General features: G+C 37.5%; 1 protein-coding gene across 4 annotated transcripts in view; it reads right to left on the reverse strand.

Moving 5' to 3' along the window:
* Window positions 1-1,008: 1,008 nt before the first annotated feature.
* Window positions 1,009-24,462, reverse strand: part of fam20b (FAM20B glycosaminoglycan xylosylkinase) — a 107,712-nt gene continuing 84,258 nt past the window's right edge. For all 4 annotated transcript variants that reach the window (XM_063063713.1, XM_063063714.1, XM_063063715.1 and 1 more), the window contains exons 6-8: window positions 5,905-6,096; window positions 5,075-5,134; window positions 1,009-3,651 (exon numbers count right to left, since the gene is read on the reverse strand). In XM_063063713.1, coding sequence (XP_062919783.1) covers window positions 3,417-3,651; window positions 5,075-5,134; window positions 5,905-6,096 — 487 coding nt within the window. In that variant the 3' untranslated portion in view covers window positions 1,009-3,416. The remainder of the gene's footprint in view (window positions 3,652-5,074; window positions 5,135-5,904; window positions 6,097-24,462) is intronic.

Genomic DNA, 24,462 nt, shown 5'->3' on the forward strand with positions numbered 1-24,462 from the left:
ATTATGACCTACAATCTCAAGAGATTGTTTATTCCAGTGGCATCGATCCCAAACAAGGTTTGAATTTCCTTGAATTGCTATCTTTTCCATCCTTGGTGTGAGCTATGATCATACCTGTAAATTGTGTTATTATGGTTATTATTATGGTTGGTTGCAAATACACAAGGCACTTTATTCTCTCAAAATGGATGCTTAAAGGGTATTTCCCCTAGGAGGATCTAGAACGAGGAGACAGTTTCAGAATAATTAATCACTCATTTCAGATGAAGATGAGAAAGAATTTGTTCTCTTAGAAGGTTTGAGTGTTTGGAATTCACTACCTCAGAGAACTGTAGATGCAGAGTCATTAAGTGTATGCAGAGAATGACAAATGTTTAAAATGCAACATCAAGGGAAGAGAGTTGGAAAGAAGTGTTGTGACCAGAATTGATTCAACCATTATGTTATTGAATGGCAGAGCAAGCTGATTGATCTATTCCTGCTCCTTTATGCTCTGAACTGATAGGAATATTTTACTTTGAATGTTTAGGAAGTTATTAAGCACAACCCATTGGTCAAAGGATCAGAAGTAAACTACCAATTAAAAAAACATTATCAAAGCTAGCGTTGTAAATGGTGCCAAAAACATTTGAACATAATGGAATTGCAAGGTTGGAAATCCCAAGCAACGCATAAAGCACTTAAAAGGGAGAGTATTGTCACCCTTTGTACTGATGAGTTGATTCAAGTACCTGGAAAAGCCAATTAGGCAAAAGAGGGAGGGTGGTGCGAGGTGAGAATATGTTGACTCCACAATAAATCTACAAATAACCAGATGAAGAGGTTTAAAATTATGGAAGACTTCAGGGGAGAAGACACAAAAGATAGGACCATAAATACAGCAATTAATAAAACCAACATGGAAATTTTTCTAATGGCAAGAATGTGAAGCTTGTTCCCATTGACTGAGGTCATTATCAACCATACATTTCAGAGAAGACCAACTGAGCACGTGGAAAGGAATGTACAACTATGTTGCTGAGATAAAGAAAAGTTTTATTCTGCAAGATGCTCCTGGAAAGCATAAAATATGAATGGTCCTGCAGGGCAGGAAAATTCCACCTCCCATTATTTTTTCTTGTATTTTAAGAATTTTTGCTATATCAAAGATTTCAGTTATTATTGATGAATAAAGACAAACATTACAATATTCCATTTCAACTATAGTTATTTATTGGACAGATTATAATTAATCAAAAAAATCTGGTTAAATATTAGCAAAACATACTTTTTCAACTTTGGCATTTAGTGTGGGCACTGCCAGGATGGTGAGTTACAATATCAACTGCAACACCAACTCTGCAGTGAAAATTGGAATTATAGAACAAAATCAGGGACACGTCAATTCTTTGTAGGTGAAAACTAGATTCTGTGTAAACAACTAAAACCCCATAAATCAACTGGTTAAAAGAACCTTCCAGTAGTATTGCACCGTTAGAGAGAGTCATAAGACAAAAACTAGTGGGAAAAGGAGCAAGTGATGTGGCCACCTTAAAAGTTAAATAGGCGTTTAACTACGATAAGAATATCAGTCTGCTTTCCATAGATGGAATTGATCTGTCTAAACAAAGAAGAACTCTTTTAAAAATGAATTATTTTAACTGTTGGGAACATGAATATTCCAGCATGTAACTCATACAAACTCAGTGACAAAAACCATTACTTGCTGATAGCTATTCATAGACCTGAGAATTTTTAATGTATTAATGAAAATGAACATCTGTTGAAGCTGTGCTTTATTTTTATATACTAAAATAGAAGGGCTTTATCCTACGGGTGGATTAGACCTTTTATTTGCATTGGAGATGATCAAGCCATCAATTTTCAACAGCTGGGTTATTAAAGAATTTAAATCCCAGCTGCACTCATTCTCTCTTCTAAATTAAGGGACAACCTTCCACTTACAGTATATTAGTTGCATTATGTAATGCCCATGTGGCAATAGCTCACGGCTACCCCTACCAAATAAATTATCTGAATAATTATTTATAAATCACATTATTACCACAAAAGTTCCCTCATCTTCTTAAAGTTTGTACCATTCCCAAAAAGACCAAGTCTTCCTGGTTTGCAGCTATTATTGTAAACGTCAAACCAAAAGATGGCGGATCTTGTTCAGGGAAAGGAGAATTATTATTGACCATTAACTCTGAAACTTTCACAATTGGATTTTGGGAACTTCACATATAAACTTAGCACACACAAATCTGTACGCAGTAAACCAACAGCTCAACATTTTCACAGTATAAAGAATCACAAATATCTTTTTTTAAACTGACAACAATTAAACACACCTTACCTTTAACATGGATCCTGACATAATTTAAAGAAAGCAGTCAAAACAATAAAAAGTGTAGAAATTCACAATTTCTTTTAATTGAATCTCTTCCCATGAGATCAGTCTCAAAAAGACACAGACTGTTCAATTGGTCCCATATTGTGTGGTTCTAAGCATAACTTCCTTCCTCAATATAACCACTAGGCTCAACAGAGAGGGGATTGTCAAACCTAACAAAATCCATCTGCAACATCAGGTAAGTTTGAATTATCCATAGGGCACCAAAATTCAAACTGTTGGAATTGAATACTAGAGTGTTACGGTGTAAAAGATTATGGTTTAAAGTTCAATAGTACACTTTTAAATAGAATAAGAATGATTGAACGTGACTTCTACAAGAAAAGAAGAATTGAACCCAAGAGTTCCATAAAGCTTTATATACTCTGAAGTAAGTACAGTATGAAAATATGTTCTGTAGTTTGTGATAAAATTGTTCCCATTCAGATTCTGTCTCTTGTGCCAAATTTTGAAACATTTTAATTTTTACAACAGAGAAAGTGAGACAAGACCTGAATTTGTAATCTGTCCATTAAATATATCCAATGTAACCCAAGCAGGGTTATTAAGAAAAAGCATCTCTAATTGGACAATAATATTGGCAGTGTAAGAACAAAGATTTAAATTATTCTTTCCCTCCTTATAGGCAAGAGATATGTCAAATTCAGCATAGATTCATCAACTTTCTCTAAGACACTTAAAACAGGTCTGTATTTCTTGATGTAAGATAAAATCACAAAGAACATGCTTACATTTGCATTAAAGGTCAAAGTAAAGCATAACTTCAGGAAAATGTTTCACTGCTTCCTCTTACGCTGATCTGTCAGTGCTTCCAGGATCAGTAGAATTCAGTCCAGCCAAGATTTTCCAGTACCTATCCCAGGTTAAGCATACTTCACCAAACAATTTATAACTCCAAGAGAATAGAATCATTTTCTTCAATTTCCTCGAGTTTGTACACCATAGCGTGCACTGCTACTCCTGTTTGCTTGTTTGACATATGCAGGGAAATTAGTGTTACTCAGTTTTCATTTCAAGCACCTTATTTTAAGTGAGTTAACTGCATTCTATCTTCCACTAGCACAGTGTCTGTGCCAAATTGTTCAATGCACTGCTTGATAGTTGTGATGACACTCATTAACCGTCGATCCATTGCCTCCAAATGGGCATCTGTTAAAATAGGGCTAATAGGATCATGTGACATGGCAGTTCGCATTGCTGCACTGAGAACTCCATTCTTTAGGTAATTTAACCTGTTCCAGGTAGACACTCTAATACTGTAAGAAAGATAGATCTAGGTCAAAACAAGACATAGTGAAAACAATTTATAAAAACTATGCAATAACCAGTTTTGAGCATGAATGATGCAGAAATGAGAATTTAAACAGAGTGAAAATGCACAATACACACAAATATAATTGGAAAAATAACTTTTCACAGTAGTTTTTGCCATTTTTAATAAGAATGCACACTGTAAATTATTGTTATGCAAAGTCAAAATTCATTTTGCAGTTTTCACTTCCAACTTTAAATAGATCACTCTCTTGCATCTGAGAATTACTTCTTTTGAGTGACATTGAAGGGTGAATCTGCAACATCATGAATTGGCATCATTAACTGATACCAGGAACTGGGTGAGAGAGAGCCTCTGATAAAATTCATATCTGATTATTGCTCTGCATGTTTCCCAAATGCATTTTATTAAGTGTGTGTTGAGTTCGGTAACACACAACACCTAAAGAAAAGTTTTTTCTTTTACCTAAAGAAAAGTTTTCTTTTCTTTAGGTATCTTCTTCAAATACAATCCTCTGCCAGGTTGCTCCTGCAAGTTACCTAAGCTCTACACGAATTCAGATACACATTCATTGTTTCCTACAGCTCTCATAAGAAGGCAATTTAATTCTGGTTGATAGTACAAGATTCTAAATATAGTGGATTTCAGTTAATTGGTCATCAGTTAATCAGAGTACCCCTGTGGCCATCCCCCTCAACAACAGGTATATATATCACTGGTTTTGTCTTGGGTGTGAATTTGACTATTTCTTCAATAATTGAATAATCACTGTTTACTGTTGTAGGAGTAAGCTATACACTGATATGGTTGAAACATTTCACCAATTTCAGTAACTGATCCATGAAAAAATAGCTTTTTCAGTGAGCACAACGAATTGAAAAGCTTATACTGCATTGATGACGCTATTAGTCAACACATTCTTTGTAAGATTTTTCCAACATAAACATAAAATAAATCAAATCGGAACAACAATTTAGAAAAAAAACTCCTGCTCGATCACTTAGCTTTGCACTAAAGTAGAAGGCAGCCTAATTTAAACCTCTAGAATGCCAATTCTGAATGGGACATCATGAACTGGAGCTCCAGTGTACTTCTACACATTGGATAGTATCAGAGCAATGCTGAGATAATAGAGACAAACCCACAAAGTACCACTCTGCAGAGTTTAGCACTGAGCTTCTGAAAGGCATCTATAATACTGAGTTAATTACACAAACAGCTCTGATGTTTTGACAGTTGTGGATACAAAGGAAGTATGCCACCAATGCAACATAATTTTTACTTTTCAGGAAGACATCTACTTTAACGTTTCAACAAAAATCAGGAATGGTATTCTAAAGCAACAGAGTAATTCACAGATTAGCAGTCAATATTTAAAGGCAACCTTTGGTAACTCATGTACTTACATGCAACACTGATACACAGATGCTAAAATGCTTCTTTCATCTAAACTTGGATTCCCAAAGCTGAAACAGAAACAAAAATAAGTTTAAATCTTAGTTGTGAAATATTGATTACCTTGCTTATTCCCAAAATTAATGCTAGTCAATAGATTTTTCTCCTTTTGTGTACAAAATATTTACAACAAAGTTCTCAGCTAACGGCAGAGTAAGTGCTGTACTATTAAAATCTCTGAATATCCTCATTTAGCTCAGACTCAAAATCAGCCACAAATATTCATGTACCATATTTCCATTTTCCTGTATGTGTCATCCTGTGACCCTTCATCCTAAGAAAAATTACAAGGTGAGCCTTACACTTCTAATCCACTGGAAATTCAAACTTGAATAGGTTGCACAGGTGAAAAATACACAATGAGCCCAAACATCTGACTGGATTTCCCCCTACCCTGAATTTGCAGCTACAACATGCTCTGCTCCTCAAGCTTTAACATGCCTGCCATTTTTCCAAACGAGGCCAAGGCTTGTGTGAAGTTTGTGCACAGAGGGGCATGGGGTGCAGGTGACTGGCTGTTGTGCAACTTTCAATATTTAGTCCTCAAAGATGGTTGCTGGAGACTCTTGGCAATGACTCATAATTATCCCCTTTTTGGGGGTGGGGCTGACAATGGGCCTCATGAGTATATTAAAAAGAAAACTTCCAGCCTGCAAATGAACTCTCCAAGGGTGAATTTTCGTAGCCAAATGGCTGCAGTATTGGGAAGGTGGGGTGGGATTACCTGCATTGTACCAATTAGCCCATTTCAGAGAATTTTATACAATGAAATGTTACGTACCTTTTTGCATTGTCCAATAAAATTAACATACTCGCTCCACCATCATCTTGAAAACTTTCATAGTGATGTCGATCTGCATTACCAATCAAGTAGTCAAAAACTGCAGTATCTATTATATCTAGGAGCCGAGGACCAGAATCATATGGCGGGGTCTTCTTTACTGCATCACAGTAACTTTCATCATATTCCCACCTGTAGAAAGAACGTTAGACTGAGGAGTAATGAACAAAAACACAGGGCACAATTAACAGTAACAAATTCATTTATTATATTGAGCTCATGCCAAGGTGTGTCAGCCTTTTATCAATATAATTGCTTTAACTGCAAGGAATGCAGACTTTTCCCACAAGATGCAAATTAATAAATCTTTACGAAGTGTCAGTATATACAATGGACTCCAGTTAATTGGGACACATCAGAACCAGTACATTCTGGCCCAAGTAGCCAAAATGTCATGGAAATAGGTAAAATGGTCTAAAAAATACAAACTACCATTTAACTGAGTAACAAATTATGTATTTTAAATGAAATAAAGAACTAATACTATATAGTACTATAAAAATATGTATTAGCTCCTAATAATTATAGACAGAGGAATAAATCTAGAATGCTGCAATTTTCTTTTGATTGACTGTAAATGAACAAAATCAATGCAGGCACCTAGTGCGGATAACAGACTGCCTTCATACAATGCTTTCAATGATTACATCCTCCAAATCTTCATTTTCATTGTAACATTCAAGATGACTGTTGATACCTCCAAATTCTTTGTAGTTCCTAATGAAGTAGCGAAATTGTTTCATTTTCATGCCCAACCATTTCTGGCATTGCCTGAACGCTTGAAACCACAGTGAGCAAAAGTTCTTAATTGTCCTACTGTTTAGTTCTCCCCAACTATCAATGACAGAAAATCATTAGTTAGAAACTGATGGCCTAGTTAGAAACTGTTCAGCATGGTGTCCCAAATAAACAAAGGGGTTCCCAGCCATTTTCTCGATTAAAATTCAAAGTAAAATTTATTATCAGAGTACATACATGTCACCACATACAACCTTGAGATTCTTTTTCTGTGGACATACTTAGCAAATCTATAAGAACAGTAACTGTAAACATCAGGAACTGTAAGCTGTAAACAAACTGTGCATTGCAGATAATAAATAGCAATAACAACGAGCATAGCTAACAAGAAAAAAGTCCTTAAATGAGTGTAGTTATCCCCTTTTGTTCAAGAGTCTGATGGTTGAGGGGTAGTAACTGTTCTTGAACCTGGCGGTATGAGTCCTGAGGCACCTGTACCTCCTACCTGATGGCAGCAGTGAGAAAAGAGCATTAGTTCCTCATAAGGGGCTGCCTGATTAACCAGTGGCCCAAATGACCAGAATCGCTGCATACGTAAGTATATGCATGCATGCCTGTATGTATGTATATTACATAAATATGCTGTCACGTGTCCAGCAACAATGGATATAAAATTGAGTCAGGTTTTATAAACAAACAACTATATTTATTAACCTCTACTCGAAAACATAGAAAAGTAAACAAACTTGCTTAACCGGAAGTTAACCGTTATGTGGCTATCTCGAACAAAGAGTCAAACTTAAAAATACTTCCAAAAGGGGTAAATTCAAACACAGACAAAGTGGTAAATTCAAAAGTCCAAGTGATTTTTACAGTCTTTAAGGACAGTCTTTACTGCAGCAACAATTCCTCTGAAGAAAATGCCGATCTGCCAATCACAGTCGAGCAATGCTTTGTCCAAAGGAGTCACGTCGAATATAAAGTCATAAAGGAACTGACCTTTTCTGTCAGGAGGGTGGACACTACACAAACTGTCCTGACCTTGCAGGGGTGTAACTCAAACGTGCATGCCACAATTTCCCGGATGATTCCAATTCCAAACAGTCAATCACTTCCAAGACACTGAACGTCATTAACTTTACCAAATCTTTTGGGTTCTCGTACTTTGGTAAGGTATTTACTCTCCAATACGAGACTGTAAAGGTAAAACAAAGGTGCAACAAACAAAAACTGGCAGCGATTGGCGAAACTGCCGGTAACAACGTGTTTGCATCTTAAAATAGAAAGTAAAACTGCGTCACACTTTGGCGGGCTTCCTTAAATACTGTAGGGAACATGCCATCATGTGACATAACATCATCCCACGGTCATGAGACAATCACATCATCCTACTCACAAAATGATTACATCATCCCACTGTCCCATGATCAAACTGTGGGCATGAAACAATGTATATTTATGTTTTTGTGTTAATGGAGTTGCAATATTATAAATTCAGATATTAGAATTTTACAGTATGGAAATATGCTCTTTGGCCCATATACCTCTACACCAGGGGTGTCAAACTACCGGCCCGCGGGATGATTTGGGGGGAAAAAAAGTATATTTGTGACCATTTATTATGTATCTGTACTGCAGTCGCTCTCTCTCCCACCGCTGTCTGTGCTGCCTGCTGCACCGGCAGCTTGTTGTGTGTACTTAGAAAACAATAGTTGGCAGTTAACCACCCGCTGTGCATAAGCACCTACCACCCTGCACTGAAGACCACTAGGGCCCCACTTACGTCGTCAGACACAGTATAAACACACAGAGTACTCAGGTAAGTTACACCTGTAGAAAGGCTGAGACTGCTCGCTGCTGTGGTTCAAAATGCTTTCCAAGAAAAGTTGACATCAAAGTTCGGATATTCAACGATAACTGGAAAGATAATTTTTTCTTCTGTGGGGTCAACGGCAAACCTGCGTGGCTGATGTGCTCGCAACAAGTGGCTGTGGGGACTCCGCCTTCCGCCTGTGGACATGTAAGACACAGTGTCTTTCTGTCTGCCTTTAATTTCTCCCTTTCCCAACTTAAACTTTGAAATTTTAACTTTATTCAGTCGGGTCTTTCAAAGTGATAATTATAACTATGGCTACCTTGAGAAGCACTAAAAAAAAATCCTGATACAGTAATGGTAAATCTAAAAAAACTGACAAAGCTTCTGAAGAGCCAGCCTGGGTTAAGAGAATAGAGACTCAAATGAGCTCTATCGTCGCTGAATTAACTCAACTAGAAGAAAGCCTTCTTCCTTTGGAGGAAAAAATTGATTCTTTGAGCTTGGATCTTAAAGAAGTAACTCGTAATGTGGCTGATATTTCTTCTCGATTGGAAAAAGCACAACGTCGAATTGTTGATTTGGAAGCTCGTTCTCGTCAGAATAATATTCGAATTGTGGGATTGAATGAAAAATCAGAATCTGCCGACATACTGGACTATTTCGCTTAAAAGTTTCAATCTCTATTCCTGAGGCATTTTCACATTGAAGTAGCCCATAGAGTTGGAACTCCGAGACAAGGTAAAAACAGGCATGTTATTGTGTGTTTCCTTCGTATTCGAGACAAAGACCGTATTATTAAACTGGCAAGAAAATAAAGACTGTTTAAATTTCAAGGCTCTGAGATTCGTTTCTTTCAAGATTTTCCACGTGAGGTTGTTCAGAAATGTTCTGGATTCACGACCGCAATGTGAATGACCTTTCAAAAACAGATGTATCCCTTTCTTCTTTACCCAGCTAAATTAAGGCTTTTCGCTAAAGATTCTGGGGTTCGTTATCTTTGAGGATCCAGCCAATGCATTGCGTTTTATTAATTCTCTCCCGGATGAGTCTGAAGCCTGAAGTTTAAAAGACTTACAATTATTCAAACATTTTGCGATATAAGGAATGATGAGATCGGAAGAATTGAGAAGTACAGAAAGTCTTGGTATTAAAAAGTACCTTTATCTTTGAAATAGACTGATTTGGACGGTTTTAACTTTAGAAGATATTTTATGGGATCTACTGGAAGACTGTAGAAATTTTAAACCATTTAGAATTTCTTTCTGTCTGCTACATATATGAATTAATTGTTTCTTTTTGCTTTGTATGTTTTTGTTAAGATCTTTTAACTACTATTCGGGTTTTTTTTTATGTTTTATAGATAGATGTAATAATTTACAGATGGTGATATTTTCTCTTCTGTGTAAATATTTCAAGAATTTGTTTTGGAAGTGTTTTTTTCTTATCTAATGTTATGAAGGTTACTTTCTAAATTGAAGGCCGTTTCTGTTAACTATTTTTTCTAATTTAATTGTAATGGGTTGTATGTCGACTGTAACGAGTTGTATACTCGGGAGAGGGAGACAGATTACCTTTTTTTATTTGTATCTTTTATTTCGGCAGGTGGAGTTCAGAATTGCTTCTATGCATTTCTTGGGGCTTGCATCGATTAATATCGACTTATTTCTGGGCTTTGTAGGTTGGGTGGGTTTTTTCCTTTTTTTAATTTCTATTTTTTTATTCCCATTATGGAATTCTGGAGTGTACGCAAATTGTTATCATTGTTGCTTATCACTGCCATTCAAAATTTCCTTATCCTGACATGTGTTTAATTGTTTTCTTAGATATAAAGTTTCATGATGTTAGTTAAACAGTTAAATGTTTTAAGTTGGAATGTCCTTGGTTGGAATCATCCTATTAAGCATAAGAAAACATTTAAAATTATTAATTGATTCCAACCTGATATAACCTTTGCACAAGAGACACATGTCGGGTTATGTGATAACAATCGATTTTTTAAATTTTGGAAGGGTCCTCAGATTCACGCAAACTCTCAAAGTAAAATGAGGGGCGTTTCCATTTTTATTGATTCTAATATTCCCTTTAATCAGGAGGATATTATATCTGATATTAATGGTAGATTTTTGATTGTTAAAGGAACAATTTACAATAAGAAAATGGTTTTGGTTAATATATATGGACCAAATACTGATGATCCTTCATTTTTTAAAGATATTTTTGCTCTATTACCTGATTTAAATGAATATGTGTTATTAATGGGTGGACATTTTAATACTTGCTTAAATCCCTTGTTAGATAAATCATCATCTGGACATCAACTCCCTAATTGTTCTGCATCACTTATTAATTCCTTTTTAATTGATTCTGGTTTAACTGAAGTCTGGAGACATACGCATCCTACTGATAGAGAATATTCCTTTTTTTCACATGTTCATAATAAATATTCGAGAATTGACTATTTTATTGCCGACCCGACTTTTACTTAATGTTCAGAAATGTGAATATGATGCAATTGTTATTTCTGATCATGCTCCTTTAAATTTAATATTTGATTTGAAAGATGTTGTTTCTACAAGACCACCCTGGCGTTTTCCAGAACATTTGTTACAACGTTCAGATTTTGTTGAGTTTATTGAAACTCAGATAAAAGAGTTTTTTCTCTTTAATAATACAGGAAACGTCTCAAAGTTAGTAATTTGGGATACGTTAAAAGCTTATTTGCATGGTCAGATTATTTCTTATTTAGCTAAGTTGAAGAAACAGACAAGAATAGAATTAGATAAAATTGCTAAACAAATTAAAGAATTAAATAACATCAATGCAATCTTTCCAAATGTTGATTTGTTTAAAAGAAGAGTGGAATTACAATCACAATATAATTTATTATTAACTCATCCTACTGAAGGATATTTGCTTAAATTAAAAAGTCAATTTTATATTTTTGGGGACAAAAATAATAGGCTATTAGCTTCCCAATTAAGGGCTGCTAAAGCGAAAAGAGAAATTTTAAAGATTCGTAAAGATAATGGAGATATAGTAAGTAATTATGAAGATATTAATATTTTTCAGGATTTTTACTCCGATCTTTATAAATCTCAGTTTCCAGCAGATCCCTCTAAAATGAAAGCTTTTTTATATAAGTTTAAATTTCCTCAAATTACTGCTGAAGATTAACAGACCCTTGATGCTCCAATTGTTGAGCATGAAATTCAGAAAGCTATATGGTCAATGCAGTCAGGTAAAGCTCCTGGACTCGATGGTTATTCGGTAGCATTTTACAAAAAAATTTGAAAAATTACTTTCTCCATGCCTTTTGGAAATATTTCATGAATCTTTTGAGAAAGGTAATTTACCCTCTTCTTTTTATGAAGCTTCTGTTTCTTTAATCCTTAAGAAAGATAAAGATCCTACTGAACGCTCATCTTATAGACCTATTTCACTATTAAATGTGGATGCTAAAGTTCTTTATAAGATAATGGCTAACCGTTTGGAAAACATTTTATCTAAAATTATCTCTATGGATCAAACAGGCTTTATTAGAGGCCGTTACTCTTTTTCTAATGTTCGGAGATTGATGAACATTATATATTCACCACTATCCAAAACACCCCAATGTGTTATTTCTCTGGATGCAGAAAAGGCATTTGATAAAGTTGAATGGACTTATTTGGTTAATGCATTAGAGAAATTTGGCTTTAGTAATAATTTTAATAAATGGATTCAAATGATCTATAAGAACCCTATCGCTACCATTATTATTAATAATCTTAGGTCTCCCTTTTTCACTTTCACGAGGTACGTGACAAGGGTGTCCATTAAGTCCTTTATTATTTAATCTCGCATTGGAGCATTCTCCCAATTCGCGAAGCTAAAAACATTTATGGTATTTCTATAAATGGGACCATACATAAGATTTCTCTTTATGCAGATGATCTTTTGGTTTCTATCTTGAATCCTTAAGAATCTATTCCTAATCTTTTGGAATTATTAAATGATTTTGGAAAATTTTCAGGATATAAACTTAATTTAAGTAAAAGTGAATTGTTCCCTTTAAATGTTCCTGTTTTTATATTAAGGATATCCCATTTAGAATTGTGAATTCTTTTAAATATTTGGGTATTATCATTACAAAAAAAATAAGGATCTTCATAAAGCTAATGTAGTTCCTTTATTGGACTAAACAATTATTTTCTAGATGGAATCCTCTTACACTTTATTTAATAGGTCGTATTCATGCCCTGTAAATGATGATTTTACCTAGATTTTTATATAGTTTTCAAAATATACCTATCTTTCTAACCAAAAAATTTCCTGATCAAATTGATTCTGCTATTTCATCCTTCATTTGGAATAATAAAAAACCAAGAGTTAATAAGTTTCATTTAGAAAAATCTAAAAAAGATGGTGGACTCGCGTTACCTAATTTAAGATTGTATTATTGGGCTGTTAATATTCGTCAATTATGTTTTTGGTTATATTGACTCGATAAGAACCAAAAATCAGCTTGGATTGATTTGGAATTTAAAGCTATTAATCAATTTTATTTAACTTCACTATTGGGAGCGCCATTACCTTTACAACTTGTTAAAATTTCCAATTTAAATTTCTACCTGTTATTAAACAGTCCTTACGGATTTGGTTCCAGTTTCGCAACTCTTTTAATTTTAAACAATTTAAATTGTCTACTCCTGTATTTTGAAATTTGCTATTCAAACCTTCAATTACTGATCCCATCTTTCTCTTATGGAGAAGTAAGGGGATTTGTTCTTTTACAGATTTATTTAGTGATGGTTAATTGATGTCTTTTGAAGAGTTAATTAGCAAATATTCTCTCTCTCATACACATTTCTTGAAATATTTACAGGTTAGACATTTTTTACAAAAATATACTTCTATGTTTCCACATATGCAAGAATCTGATTTGTTGGACACTATTTTGAATATGAATCCCTTAGTGAAATTGGTAGAATTTATAATTTATTTTACTACAAAAAGATAACCTCTCCACTAAAGATTAAACAAGATTGGGAGAGAGAACTTAATATGACTTTTGTTAATGAAGATTGGTTGCGAGTTCTGAAAATGGTTAATTCTTCTTCGATATGTGCCAATCATTGTTTAATTCAGTTTAAAATTGTTCACCATTATTACTTAACAAAGGAGAGGCTATCCAAAATATTTCCTAATATAGATAATCGTTGTGACAGGTGCAAAAATGAAGTAGCTACTTTGCCACATATGTTCTGGTCATGTCCCTCATTGAAATCTTTATTTTCTACAATTTAGAAAAGCTTTGAAAATTAATTTACGACCTAATACATTGACTGTTCTATTTGGAATGGTTCTGCATCATATTCAGGGTATTTCATTTTCAAACCAACATGTAATTGCATTGTTGGCAAGAAGAGCTATTTTATTGAAGTGGAAAGATACCTCTGCTCCTACACTAATTCAATGGTTTTCCCAAGTAATGTTATGTCTTAGTTTGGAAAAAATTAGAAGTAGAACTTTTGATCCCCGATTTGATTTTGAGAGAAGGTGGGGCTCTTTTGCTAAATATTATCATTTAATTTGAATTAATTTACATGGTTTCCTTCCAATTTTATGTTATATAAATGTGATTTGGCAATTGTTTTCTTTTTCTTCTTTTATATATATAAATGATTGCAAGACGTATTGCTCCGGGAGTTGGTTCCTAATGTTTTTTTTCTCTTTTTTTTGTTTTGTAGTTAGTGGGTTTTTTTTAGTTAGTTGGGGTTCTCTTTTTTCCTTCTTTTTCTTTTACAAAAAATTTTTTTTTTCATTCGCATATATGTTTTTTTTTCAGGTTTATTAATTATATATATACTAATTTGCTGAACTTCTGTATTTTATAGCTGTAGAAGATTATATATCAATAAAAAGATTTAAAAATGAAATGAACAAGTGGCTGTGGGAAAAGAGTACAATATCAAACGACACTATGAGACGTCACACGGAGAAAAGTATGACAAGTATGTAGGACGACTCAGAACGCAAAAGGTAAACGAGCTTGAAGCAGCTCTGAAAAAACAGCAATCAGTGTTCACCAAAAGTCGAGAGACTCATGATGGAGCTGTCAAGGCCAGCTATATTATTGCCAACAAAATAGCTGCTGTGTCAAAGCCATACTCAGAGGGGGAATTAATCAAAGCATGCATGCTGACGGTGGCTGAGCTGGTGTGCCCGAGAACAGACAGGCTTTTGGTAATATTAGCTTGTCAAGAAATACTGTGGCAGAGAGAATCGGGGACCTTGCAGGAGATTTGAACAGTCAACTAAAAGACAAAGTGAAGTCATTCATTCTCTTCTCTATTGCAATTGATGAGAGCACCGGCATGACTGATGTAGCTCAAATGGGAATATTTATTTGTGGTGTTGATGCATCTTTGACCGTCACCGAGGAGTTTGTGGAGATGGTGCCCATGACAAACACCACACAGCGAACGACGTTGACTGGAGTCACGCTGTCAGTGTGGCAACAGATGGCGCACCCTCCACGGTCGGGAAAAAGGCAGGAGTTGTTGCGAAACTCAGAGAAAAAGTTCAGACAGAGAATCTGGAGCAGAAATTCTGGAATTTTCATTGTATTATACACCAAGAGGCATTATGTACCAGGAGCCTGAAAATTGACAATGTCATGGATGTAGTAATCAAAACCATTAATTTTATTGGAGGCAAGGGACTCAACCATCAGCAATTTGACACTCTTTTGTCCGAAAGTAATATTGGACCTGGCCTACCCTACCACACTGAAGTCCGCTGGTTGAGCAGAGGGGCTGTGCTCAAATGTTTTTTCAATTATGTGTGGAAATTGGACTATTCATGAACGAGAAAGGGAAGCCAGTGGCAGAGTTGGATGACCCAGACTGGCTTCAAGATCTTGCATTTTTGGTGGATATAACAGAGCACTTAAATGTACTTAATGTTAACATGCAAGGCCGCAACAAACTACGACAGCATTTGTGCCTTTCAAATTAAATTAGGCCTGTGGGAGATGCAACTATCCCGGATATAAATTTGAGACTGTAGGTCTGGACTCATGCTATCAATACCTGGGACCGATGTACCCCAAGACGACAGACTTTGCCTCAAAGATCCTTTGCATGTTCGGGACAACATATCCCTGTGAGCAGGCGTTCTCCATAATGAACATTAACAAATCCAAACTGCGTTCGCAGCTGACACACAGACATCTAAATGACATTATGAAAATCACAACTGCCCAGAAACTGGTCCCTGATGTTGACAGGCTGGTTAAAGCCAAGAGATGTCAGGTGTCTGGAAGCAGCAAGTGAAAAATGAGTGACATTGTTCGATGCTCTGCGACATGTAAGCAAAATGCATTACGAAATATTGAGTGTCATAATATTGTGATTCATTCATTTTCTGACTATTCTATTATTGTAAATGTGATCACTTCAATAAAAATTAGAGGCTAATTGCGTTCACTGTCTGAGTCTGATTGCTGGAAGCAGGCTAATAAAAATTAGGTACAGTTGTGTAGCCTACATTTACAATTTGCTTAGTTAGGTCTACATTTGTGTCTGCTAATGTTCGATTTCAAATGGTTTATTAATGGAAAGGTGTGGCTCCCAAAACAATCTTAGCCAAAATAGCATCGTTTTTTCTCTCTCTCATCACAACTTTCTTGTAGCCTATGACTGAAAGTTAATACCAATCATAAAAATAATGCTTGCTAGGCAATCTTCTTCATAAGAAACAAAATTCATAAAGTGAAACACTTTGTAGTTATAGCAGAGACTGAGACACATGAAAAAACGAAGGCAACAAAAGCTGTGGGAGCACGTGCGCATGCGTTCGCGCCTGCACAACTGATCCGGCTCGCATGAAGTCACATTTTGCCCAATCCGGCCCGTGACCTAAAATGAGTTTGACACCCTTGCTCTACACCTTTCCTATCCATGTATCTGTCCAAGTGATACTTTTAACATTTTAAATGTACTGATAAATACCACCTCCTGTGGCCACACATTTTATATACCACAACCCTCTGTGTGGAAAAAATTGCCTCTCAAATCTTCTTTAAATCTTTCCCCTTAAGATTTCAGAAACTAACCAATATTTGTTTAAAACATTAAATATACTGTAGTTTTCACTTCAAAGTAAGCTTATTATCAAGGTATGTATGTCACCAAATATTATCCTGAGATTTATTTTCTTGCAGGCATTCACAAAGTACAACCAAATTAATGAAAAACTACACACGAAGACTGGCAAATTGTGCAGGGACAAAAAGAAACTAACAACAACACATAAATAAATAAATAAACAAACACGAGTTGTAGAGCCCTTGAAAGTGAGGCCAGAGGTTGTGTTCAATGATTAGTGTTGTAGTGAATGAAGATGTCCACCTTGGTTCAGGAGCGTGATGGCCAAAGAGTAATAACTGCTCCTGAACCTGGTGGTACGGGACCCAACATACTTGTACCTTTTTCATGATGGTAGCAGCAAGAAGAGAGTATGGCCAGGATAGTGGTGGTCCTTGATGATGGATGCTGCTTTCTTATTTTAGTGCTCTTTGTCGACGCGCTCAATGGTGAGGAGGGCTTTTCCTGTGACGGGCTGGGCTGTATCCACCACTTTTTGTAAGCTTTTCCACTCTTGAACACGGATGTTTCCACACCAGACTGTGATGCAACTGGTCAGGATATCTCCACTTGCATCTATAGACGTTTGTCGGAGTTTAAGAAGATATGCCAAATTTGTGCAAACCTCTAAGAAAGTAGAGGTGCTGCCATGCTTTCTTTGAAATAGCATTTACGTGTTGGCCCTAGGACATAGATTATGAAGACACGCAGTCCTCTTTTATTGTCATTTAGTAATGCATGCATTAATAAATGATACAATATTTCCTCCGGTGTGATATCACAAAACACAGGACAGACCGAGACTGAAAAAACTAACAAAACCACATAATTATAACATATAGTTACAACAGTGCAACAATACCATAACTTGATGAAACATAGAAACATAGAAACGTAGAAAATAGGTGCAGGAGTAGGCCATTCGGCCCTTCAAGCCTGCACCGCCATTTATTATGATCATGGCTGATCATCCAACTCAGAACCCCGCCCCAGCCTTCCCTCCATACCCCCTGACCCCCATAGCCACAAGGGCCATATCTAACTCCCTCTTAAATATAGCCAATGAACCGGCCTCAACTGTTTCCTGTGGCAGAGAATTCCACAGATTCACCACTCTCTGTGTGAAGAAGTTTTTCCTAATCTCGGTCCTAAAAGGCTTCCCCTCTATCCTCAAACTGTGGCCCCTCGTTCTGGACTTCATGAAGTCGTCCATGAGCACAGTAAAAAGTTCAAAGTCTCTCAAATGTCCCACATCTCATGCAAACGGGAGAAGGAAGAAAAACTCTCCCTGCCATACCCGACCACAGTACGACTCTGAGTCATCTGAAAACTTCGAGCCTCCGATCAGCTCTCCGACACCGAGTACTGAGCGCCATCTCTGTCCGAACGATTCGACCTCAATCTCGGTTGCCAACAGCAGGCAAAGCCGGGGATTTTGAGGCCTTCTCTCCGGAAGATTCCCGACCGCGCAGTAACAACAGCAGCGAACTGGCGTTTCAGAAATTTCTCCAGATGTTCCTCTGTGCTTTCACATCTGTCTCCATCAAATCAGAATTGTCCAGGGCCCTATTTAACGGATACTATATCATTTTTCACCAGGTGGCTGTACAAGTGCAGCGCGCTGCTCTCTCTCTTCCCGCCGATCTTCTGATATGATAATGTCCAGGAATTTAAAGTTATTGACCTTCTCTATCTCTGATCCCCTAATCAGCACTGGCTCATCAACCCCCAATTTCTCCCTCATGTAGTCAATAATCAGCCCTTTGGTTAAGTGAGAGGTTGTTGCTGTGACATCATTCAGCCAGACTTTGAATCTCCCTCCTTCTGATTTGTCAACACTTTTGATTCAGCCAGCAACAGTGGTGTTGTCAACAAACTTGAATATGGCACTGCAGCTGTCATAAGAATCAAGTGAGTAGAGCAGGGGCTAAGCACACAGCCTTGTAGTGTACCTGTGCTGATGTTGATTGTGGAGGAGATGTTGCTGTCAATCCAAACCGACTGGGATCTACAAGTGAGGAAATCAAGGATCCAGGTACATAAGGAGATATTGAGGCCTAGGACTTGGGGATTATTGATTGGTTTTGCAGAAATTACAATGTTAAATGCTGAGCTATGGTTAATGAAGATGCCTTCACTTTTTGTTGATCAAAGTGGAGACAAAAGGTACTGAGCTCATCTGGGAGCTCAATACCTTCTGTCATTTAGTTTTGCTTTATAGGAGGTGATGGCATTCAAGCTCTGCCACAGTTATCAAGCATCCTTCTATGTTTTGTTTAGTCCGATATTGTCACTTTGAATGTGAGACGGCTTTTTGGAAGTCATACCAGGACCTTTTGTCATTCCCTGGGTTGCCAGACTTGAACACAACCATTTTAGCCCTCAGAAGACTGTGGATCTCTTGGTTCATCCAAGGCTTCTGGTTAGGGATGACTGAGTTATTTCGTGGCTGCACACTCATCCATGGATGTCTTTATAAAGTCCATGACAACTGCAGCATATTCATTCAGGTCCTCTGATGTGTCCTTGAACACGGCCCAGTCCACTGGCTCAAAGCAATCCTGTAGCTGCTTCTCTGCCTCCTGTGACCACCTCTTTCTTGTACTTACCTCTGGTGCCTTGCTCATTCGCTTCTGCTTGTATGCAGGTAGGAGGACAACCAGATGATTAAATTTCCTGAAATGTGATCTAGGGATGGAATGGTAGGCATTCCTGATCACAGTATAACAGTGGTCAAGTGGATTGGGACCCCTGGTGCTGCAGGTGATATGTTGATGATAACTGGGCAGACATTTCTTCAACAAGCCTGACTGAAGTTCCTGGCAATTATATGTGTAAGGTGTTGCGGTAGGCAGTTTCTTGTTTGTTTATCATGGCACTCAATACATAGAAGATACAAGTAGGAGAGAAAGAACTGATTCTTGGTCTTTTAGAGAGGATTGCAGGGATATAGATTATGTGCAGTTTAAATTGGCACCATGGTTGATACTGACACTGTTCCTGTGCTGTGCTATTCTATGTTCCAGAGAACTACCTTGATCATTATGTTATTCAGCCCAGAATGAGACTGATAATCTGGGAAATGAGCCGCAATATGTCACAATAGGAAAACATATATGAGAAACAGTAATCAGCATTGTGATGAGACTGGTAGTGGAAAACAAAAGGAGAAATTTCAAGTAAATTTACCTTCACTGCAATGAAAATAATCTGGCTCGAACAAGATGGAACCAAGACCAGCAAATAAAATTGTTGCCCAACAATGGGAGACACTAAAAAAAGATGTTTCAAATGCAGGTTATGTATTTTTCCATGAGAGGCAAGGAATAAGGACCAAAGTATAGTTGAAAAGAGAGACATGACTGAACAAAATAAAAAGGGGGGGGGGAGAATGATACTTGCCAGATGAATAATTCATGTGAAAAATATAATGTGAACGTAGCAAGTAGAGAAAGGAGATGATAAAGAAAAGGCAGTCAAGGTTCAAAAATAGGATGGCAATTTTGTAGGTATCTGCATGAGCCAGTAGTAAAGGGGGTATGAAGAGGGTAATAAATACAAGTGAAAAGAAGAAGTGGAAATCACTGAATAACCTCTATCAATTTTTACTAAGAAAAATAATCCTGCCAATATCTTGCTAGAAATGGAATTAATGGAGATAACTGGAGGTAACAGATAAAGTGGATGTAGCAATTTTAGGCTGTTTGGTTTAACGGTGCTAGGAAAGTTTCTAGAAAAAACTAAAAGGCATTTAAATTAATAAATCATGGATTTGCAGAAGGCAAATTGTGTCCAGCTGACTTGAATAAAATTTTTCATCTGGTCATAGAGAATGTTGATGAAGGAAATGAGGTAGATATTGGTTCTATGGATTTCAAAGTGCATTTGGTATAATACACTAAATGAAATTGTCAGCTCTTGGAATAAAGAAGTCAGTGGCAGCATGGATAACAAAAAATTGGCCCAAGGGCAGAAAACAAAATGATGGCAAACAAATTTTCTTCCAGACTGGAGGATAGTAGGTAGTACTGTTCCCAGAAGTTACTGTTTGCATTTCATCTTTAATTTGATATTTATGAGTTGGATATAGGCACAGGAGGCAACACATCCAAGTCTGCAAATGCCACCAAACAGCTTTAACAGTGAGGAGAATTATCATGGACTGCGAGAAGACACAGATAGACTGGCAAAACAGGCACATGTGACAGATGAAATTTAATACAGAGAAACGTGCTACATATCCCCAGAAAAAATGAAGATCGACATGTGGCTGAATGGCATACTTCCAAAGGGCTTCCAAGAATAGAGAAATATGCTTGAACATGTTTATTAACCTTTGAAAGTAACAGGAAATGTTGAGAGCCCTGGGCTTCATAAATTGAGACAAAATAAAAGAGAAGAAGAGTCATGCTGAATCTTTAGAGCCCTCAACTAACCATGCTATGGAGAGATTTACTGAAGTGCTCCAGGTTTGAGAAATCTCCGCTACAAGATTAAGATGGATAAGCCTGGGAATAAAAATGACTGAGAGAAGAATTGTTGGAAGAATACGCAATCATGATAGATTTAGATGAGGTAACAGAAATACTTCAATGACATCAATACAAGTACATGCATTTAAGGATTTAGGACAATTAGACAAGAGAGTTCAGGCACGTGACGGCTGAAATAATACCAGTGGCAGTAAGATAGGGAAGATACTCCTGGAGAAATATTGCAAAGAACAGACAGACAAAGCAACACACTCAAAATGCTGGAGGAACTCAGCAGGTCAGGCAGCATCTATGGAATTGAATACAGTTGATGATTCGGGCGAGACCCTTCTTCAGGACTGGAAAGGAAGTGGAAAGACGCCAGAAGAATGGATAGACCATAAGACAAAGGAGCAGAATTCGGCCATTCGGCCCATCGAGTATGCTCCGCCATTTTATCATGAGCTGATCCATTCTTCCGTTTAGTCCCACTCCCCTGCCTTCTCACCATAACCTTTGATGCCTGGCTACTCAGATACCTATCAATCTCTGCCTTAAATACACCCAATGACTTGGCCTCCACTGCTGCCCGTGGTAACAAATTCCACAGATTCACCACCCTCTGACTAAAAAAATTTCTTCGCATTTCTGTTCTGAAGGGGGCGCCCTTCAGTCCTTAAGTCATGCCCCCTCGTACTAGACTCCTCCATCATGGGAAACAACTTTGCCAATATCCACTCTGTCCATGCCTTTCAACATTCGAAATGTTTCTATGAGGTCTCCCCTCATTCTTCTAAACTCCAAGGAATACAGTCCAAGAGCGGACAAATGTTCCTCCTATGTTAACCCTCTCATTCCTGGAATCATTCTAGTGAATCTTCTCTGTACCCTCTCCAACGTCAGCACATCCTTTCTTAAACAAGGAGACCAAAACTGCCCACAGTACTCCGTGAGGTCTCACCAGTGCCTTATGGAGCCTCAACATCACATCCTTGCTCCTACACTCTATTCCTCTAGAAATGAATGCCAACATTGCATTTGCCTTCTTCACTACTGACTCAACCTGGAGGTTAACTTTAAGGGTATCCTGTACAAGAACTCCCAAGTCCCGTTGCATCTCAGAACTTTGAATTCTTTCCCCATTTAAATAATAGTCTGCCCGTTTGTTTTTTCTGCCAAAGTGCATAACCATACACTTTCCAACATTGTACTTCATTTGCCACTTCTCTGCCCATTCTTCCAATCTATCCAAGTCTCTCTGCAGACTTTCCGTTTCCTCAGCACTACCAGCCCCTCCACCTATCTTCGTATCATCAGCAAACTTAGCCACAAAGCCATCTATTCCATATTCCAAATAGTTGATGTACAATGTAAAAAGAAGCAGTCCCAACACGGACCCCTGTGGAACACCACTGGTAACCGGCTGCCAACCAGAATAGGATCCCTTTATTCCCACTCTCTGTTTCCTGCCAATCAGCCAATGCTCTATCCACGTATGTAACTTTCCCGTAATTCCATGGGCTCTTATCTTGTTAAGTAGCCTCATGTGTGGTACCTTGTCAAAGGCCTTCTGAAAATCCAAGTATACAACATCCACTGCATCTCCCTTGTCTAGCCTACTGGTAATTTCCTCAAAAAATTGTAATAGGTTTGTCAGGCAGGATTTTCCTTTAAGGAATCCATGCTGAGTTCTGCCTATCTTGTCATATGCCTCCAGGTACTCTGTAACCTCATCCATGACAATCGACTCCAAAAACTTCCCAACCACCGAAGTCAAGCTAACAGGTCTATAATTTCCTTTTTGCTTCCTTGCCCCCTTCTTAATTGCGGAGTGACATTTGCAATCTTCCAGTCCTCCGGAACCATGCCAGAATCTATCGACTTTTGAAAGATCATCGCTAATGCCGCCGCAATCTCCACAGCTACTTCCTTCAGAACACGTAGGTGCATTCCATCTGGTCCAGGAGATTTATCTACCTTTAGCCTATTCAGCTTCTTGAGCACTTTCTCTGTCGTAATTGTGACCGCGCACACTTCTCTTCCCCGCCACCCCTGAGTGTCCGGTATACTGCTGATGTCTTCCTCAGTGAAGACTGATGCAAAATACTTGTTCAGTTCCTCTGCCATCTCCTTAGCTCCCATTACAATTTCTCCAGCATCATTTTCTATCGGTCCTATATCTACTCTCACCTGTCTTTTACTCTTTATATACTTGAAAAAGCTTTTAGTATCCTCTTCGATATTATTTGCTAGCTTCCTTTCATAGTTAATCTTTTCCCTCTTAATGACCTTCTTGGTTTCCTTTTGTAAGGTTTTAAAAACTTCCCAATCCTCTGTCTTCCCACTAATTTTTGCTTCCTTGTATGCCCTCACCTTTGCTTTAACTTTGGCTTTGACTTCTCTTGTCAACCACGGGTTGCATCCTTGTTCCATTCGAAAATTTCTTCTTTTTTGGAATATATCTGTCTTGCACCTTCCTCACTTCTCGCATAAACTCCAGCCACTGCTGCTCTGCTGTCTTTCCCGCCAGTGTCCCTTTCCAGTCAACTTTGGCCAGTTCCTCTCTTATGCCACTGTAATTTCCTTTACTCCACTGAAATACCGACACCATCAGATTTCAGCTTCTCTTTTTCAAATTTCACAGTGAACTCAATCATGTTATGATCACTGCCTCCCAAGGGTTCCTTCACCTCAATCTCTCTAATCACCTCCAGTTCATTACACAATACCCAATCCAGTACAGCCGATCCCCTAGTGGGCTCAACAACAAGCTGTTCTAAAAAGCCATCTCGCAGACATTCTACAAATTCTCTCTCCTGAGATCCAGTGCCGACCTGATTTTCCCAATCCACTCGCATGTTAAAATCCCCCACAATTATCATAACACTGCCCTTCTGACAAGCCTTTTCTAATTCCAGTTGTAATTGGTAGTCCACATCCCTGCAGCTGTTTGGAGGCCTATAAATAATTGCCATCAGGGTCCTTTTACCCCTGCTATTTCTTAGCTCAACTCATAAAGATTCTGCACCTTCTAATCCCATATCACCTCTTTCTAATGATTTAATATCATTTCTTACCAATAAAGCCATGCCTCCCCCTCCGCCTACCTTCCTATCCTTCCGATATTAAGCAGGCTAATTGGTAGCAGGTGAGGTATCATGACTGGGTATAAAAGTAGCGTCCATCAAAGGCTCAGTCTTTGCAAGCAAGGATGGGTTGTGGCTCACCCCTTCCTGCCAAAATTCGTGAGAGAATTGTTAGTCAGTTCAAAAGGAACATTTCTCAACGCAAGATTGCAGAGGATTTAGGTCTTTCAACATCTACAGTACACAATATTGTGAAA

The sequence above is a fragment of the Mobula hypostoma genome, chromosome 12 (assembly GCF_963921235.1).
Source record: "Mobula hypostoma chromosome 12, sMobHyp1.1, whole genome shotgun sequence".
Classification (NCBI taxonomy): Eukaryota; Metazoa; Chordata; class Chondrichthyes; order Myliobatiformes; family Myliobatidae; genus Mobula; species Mobula hypostoma.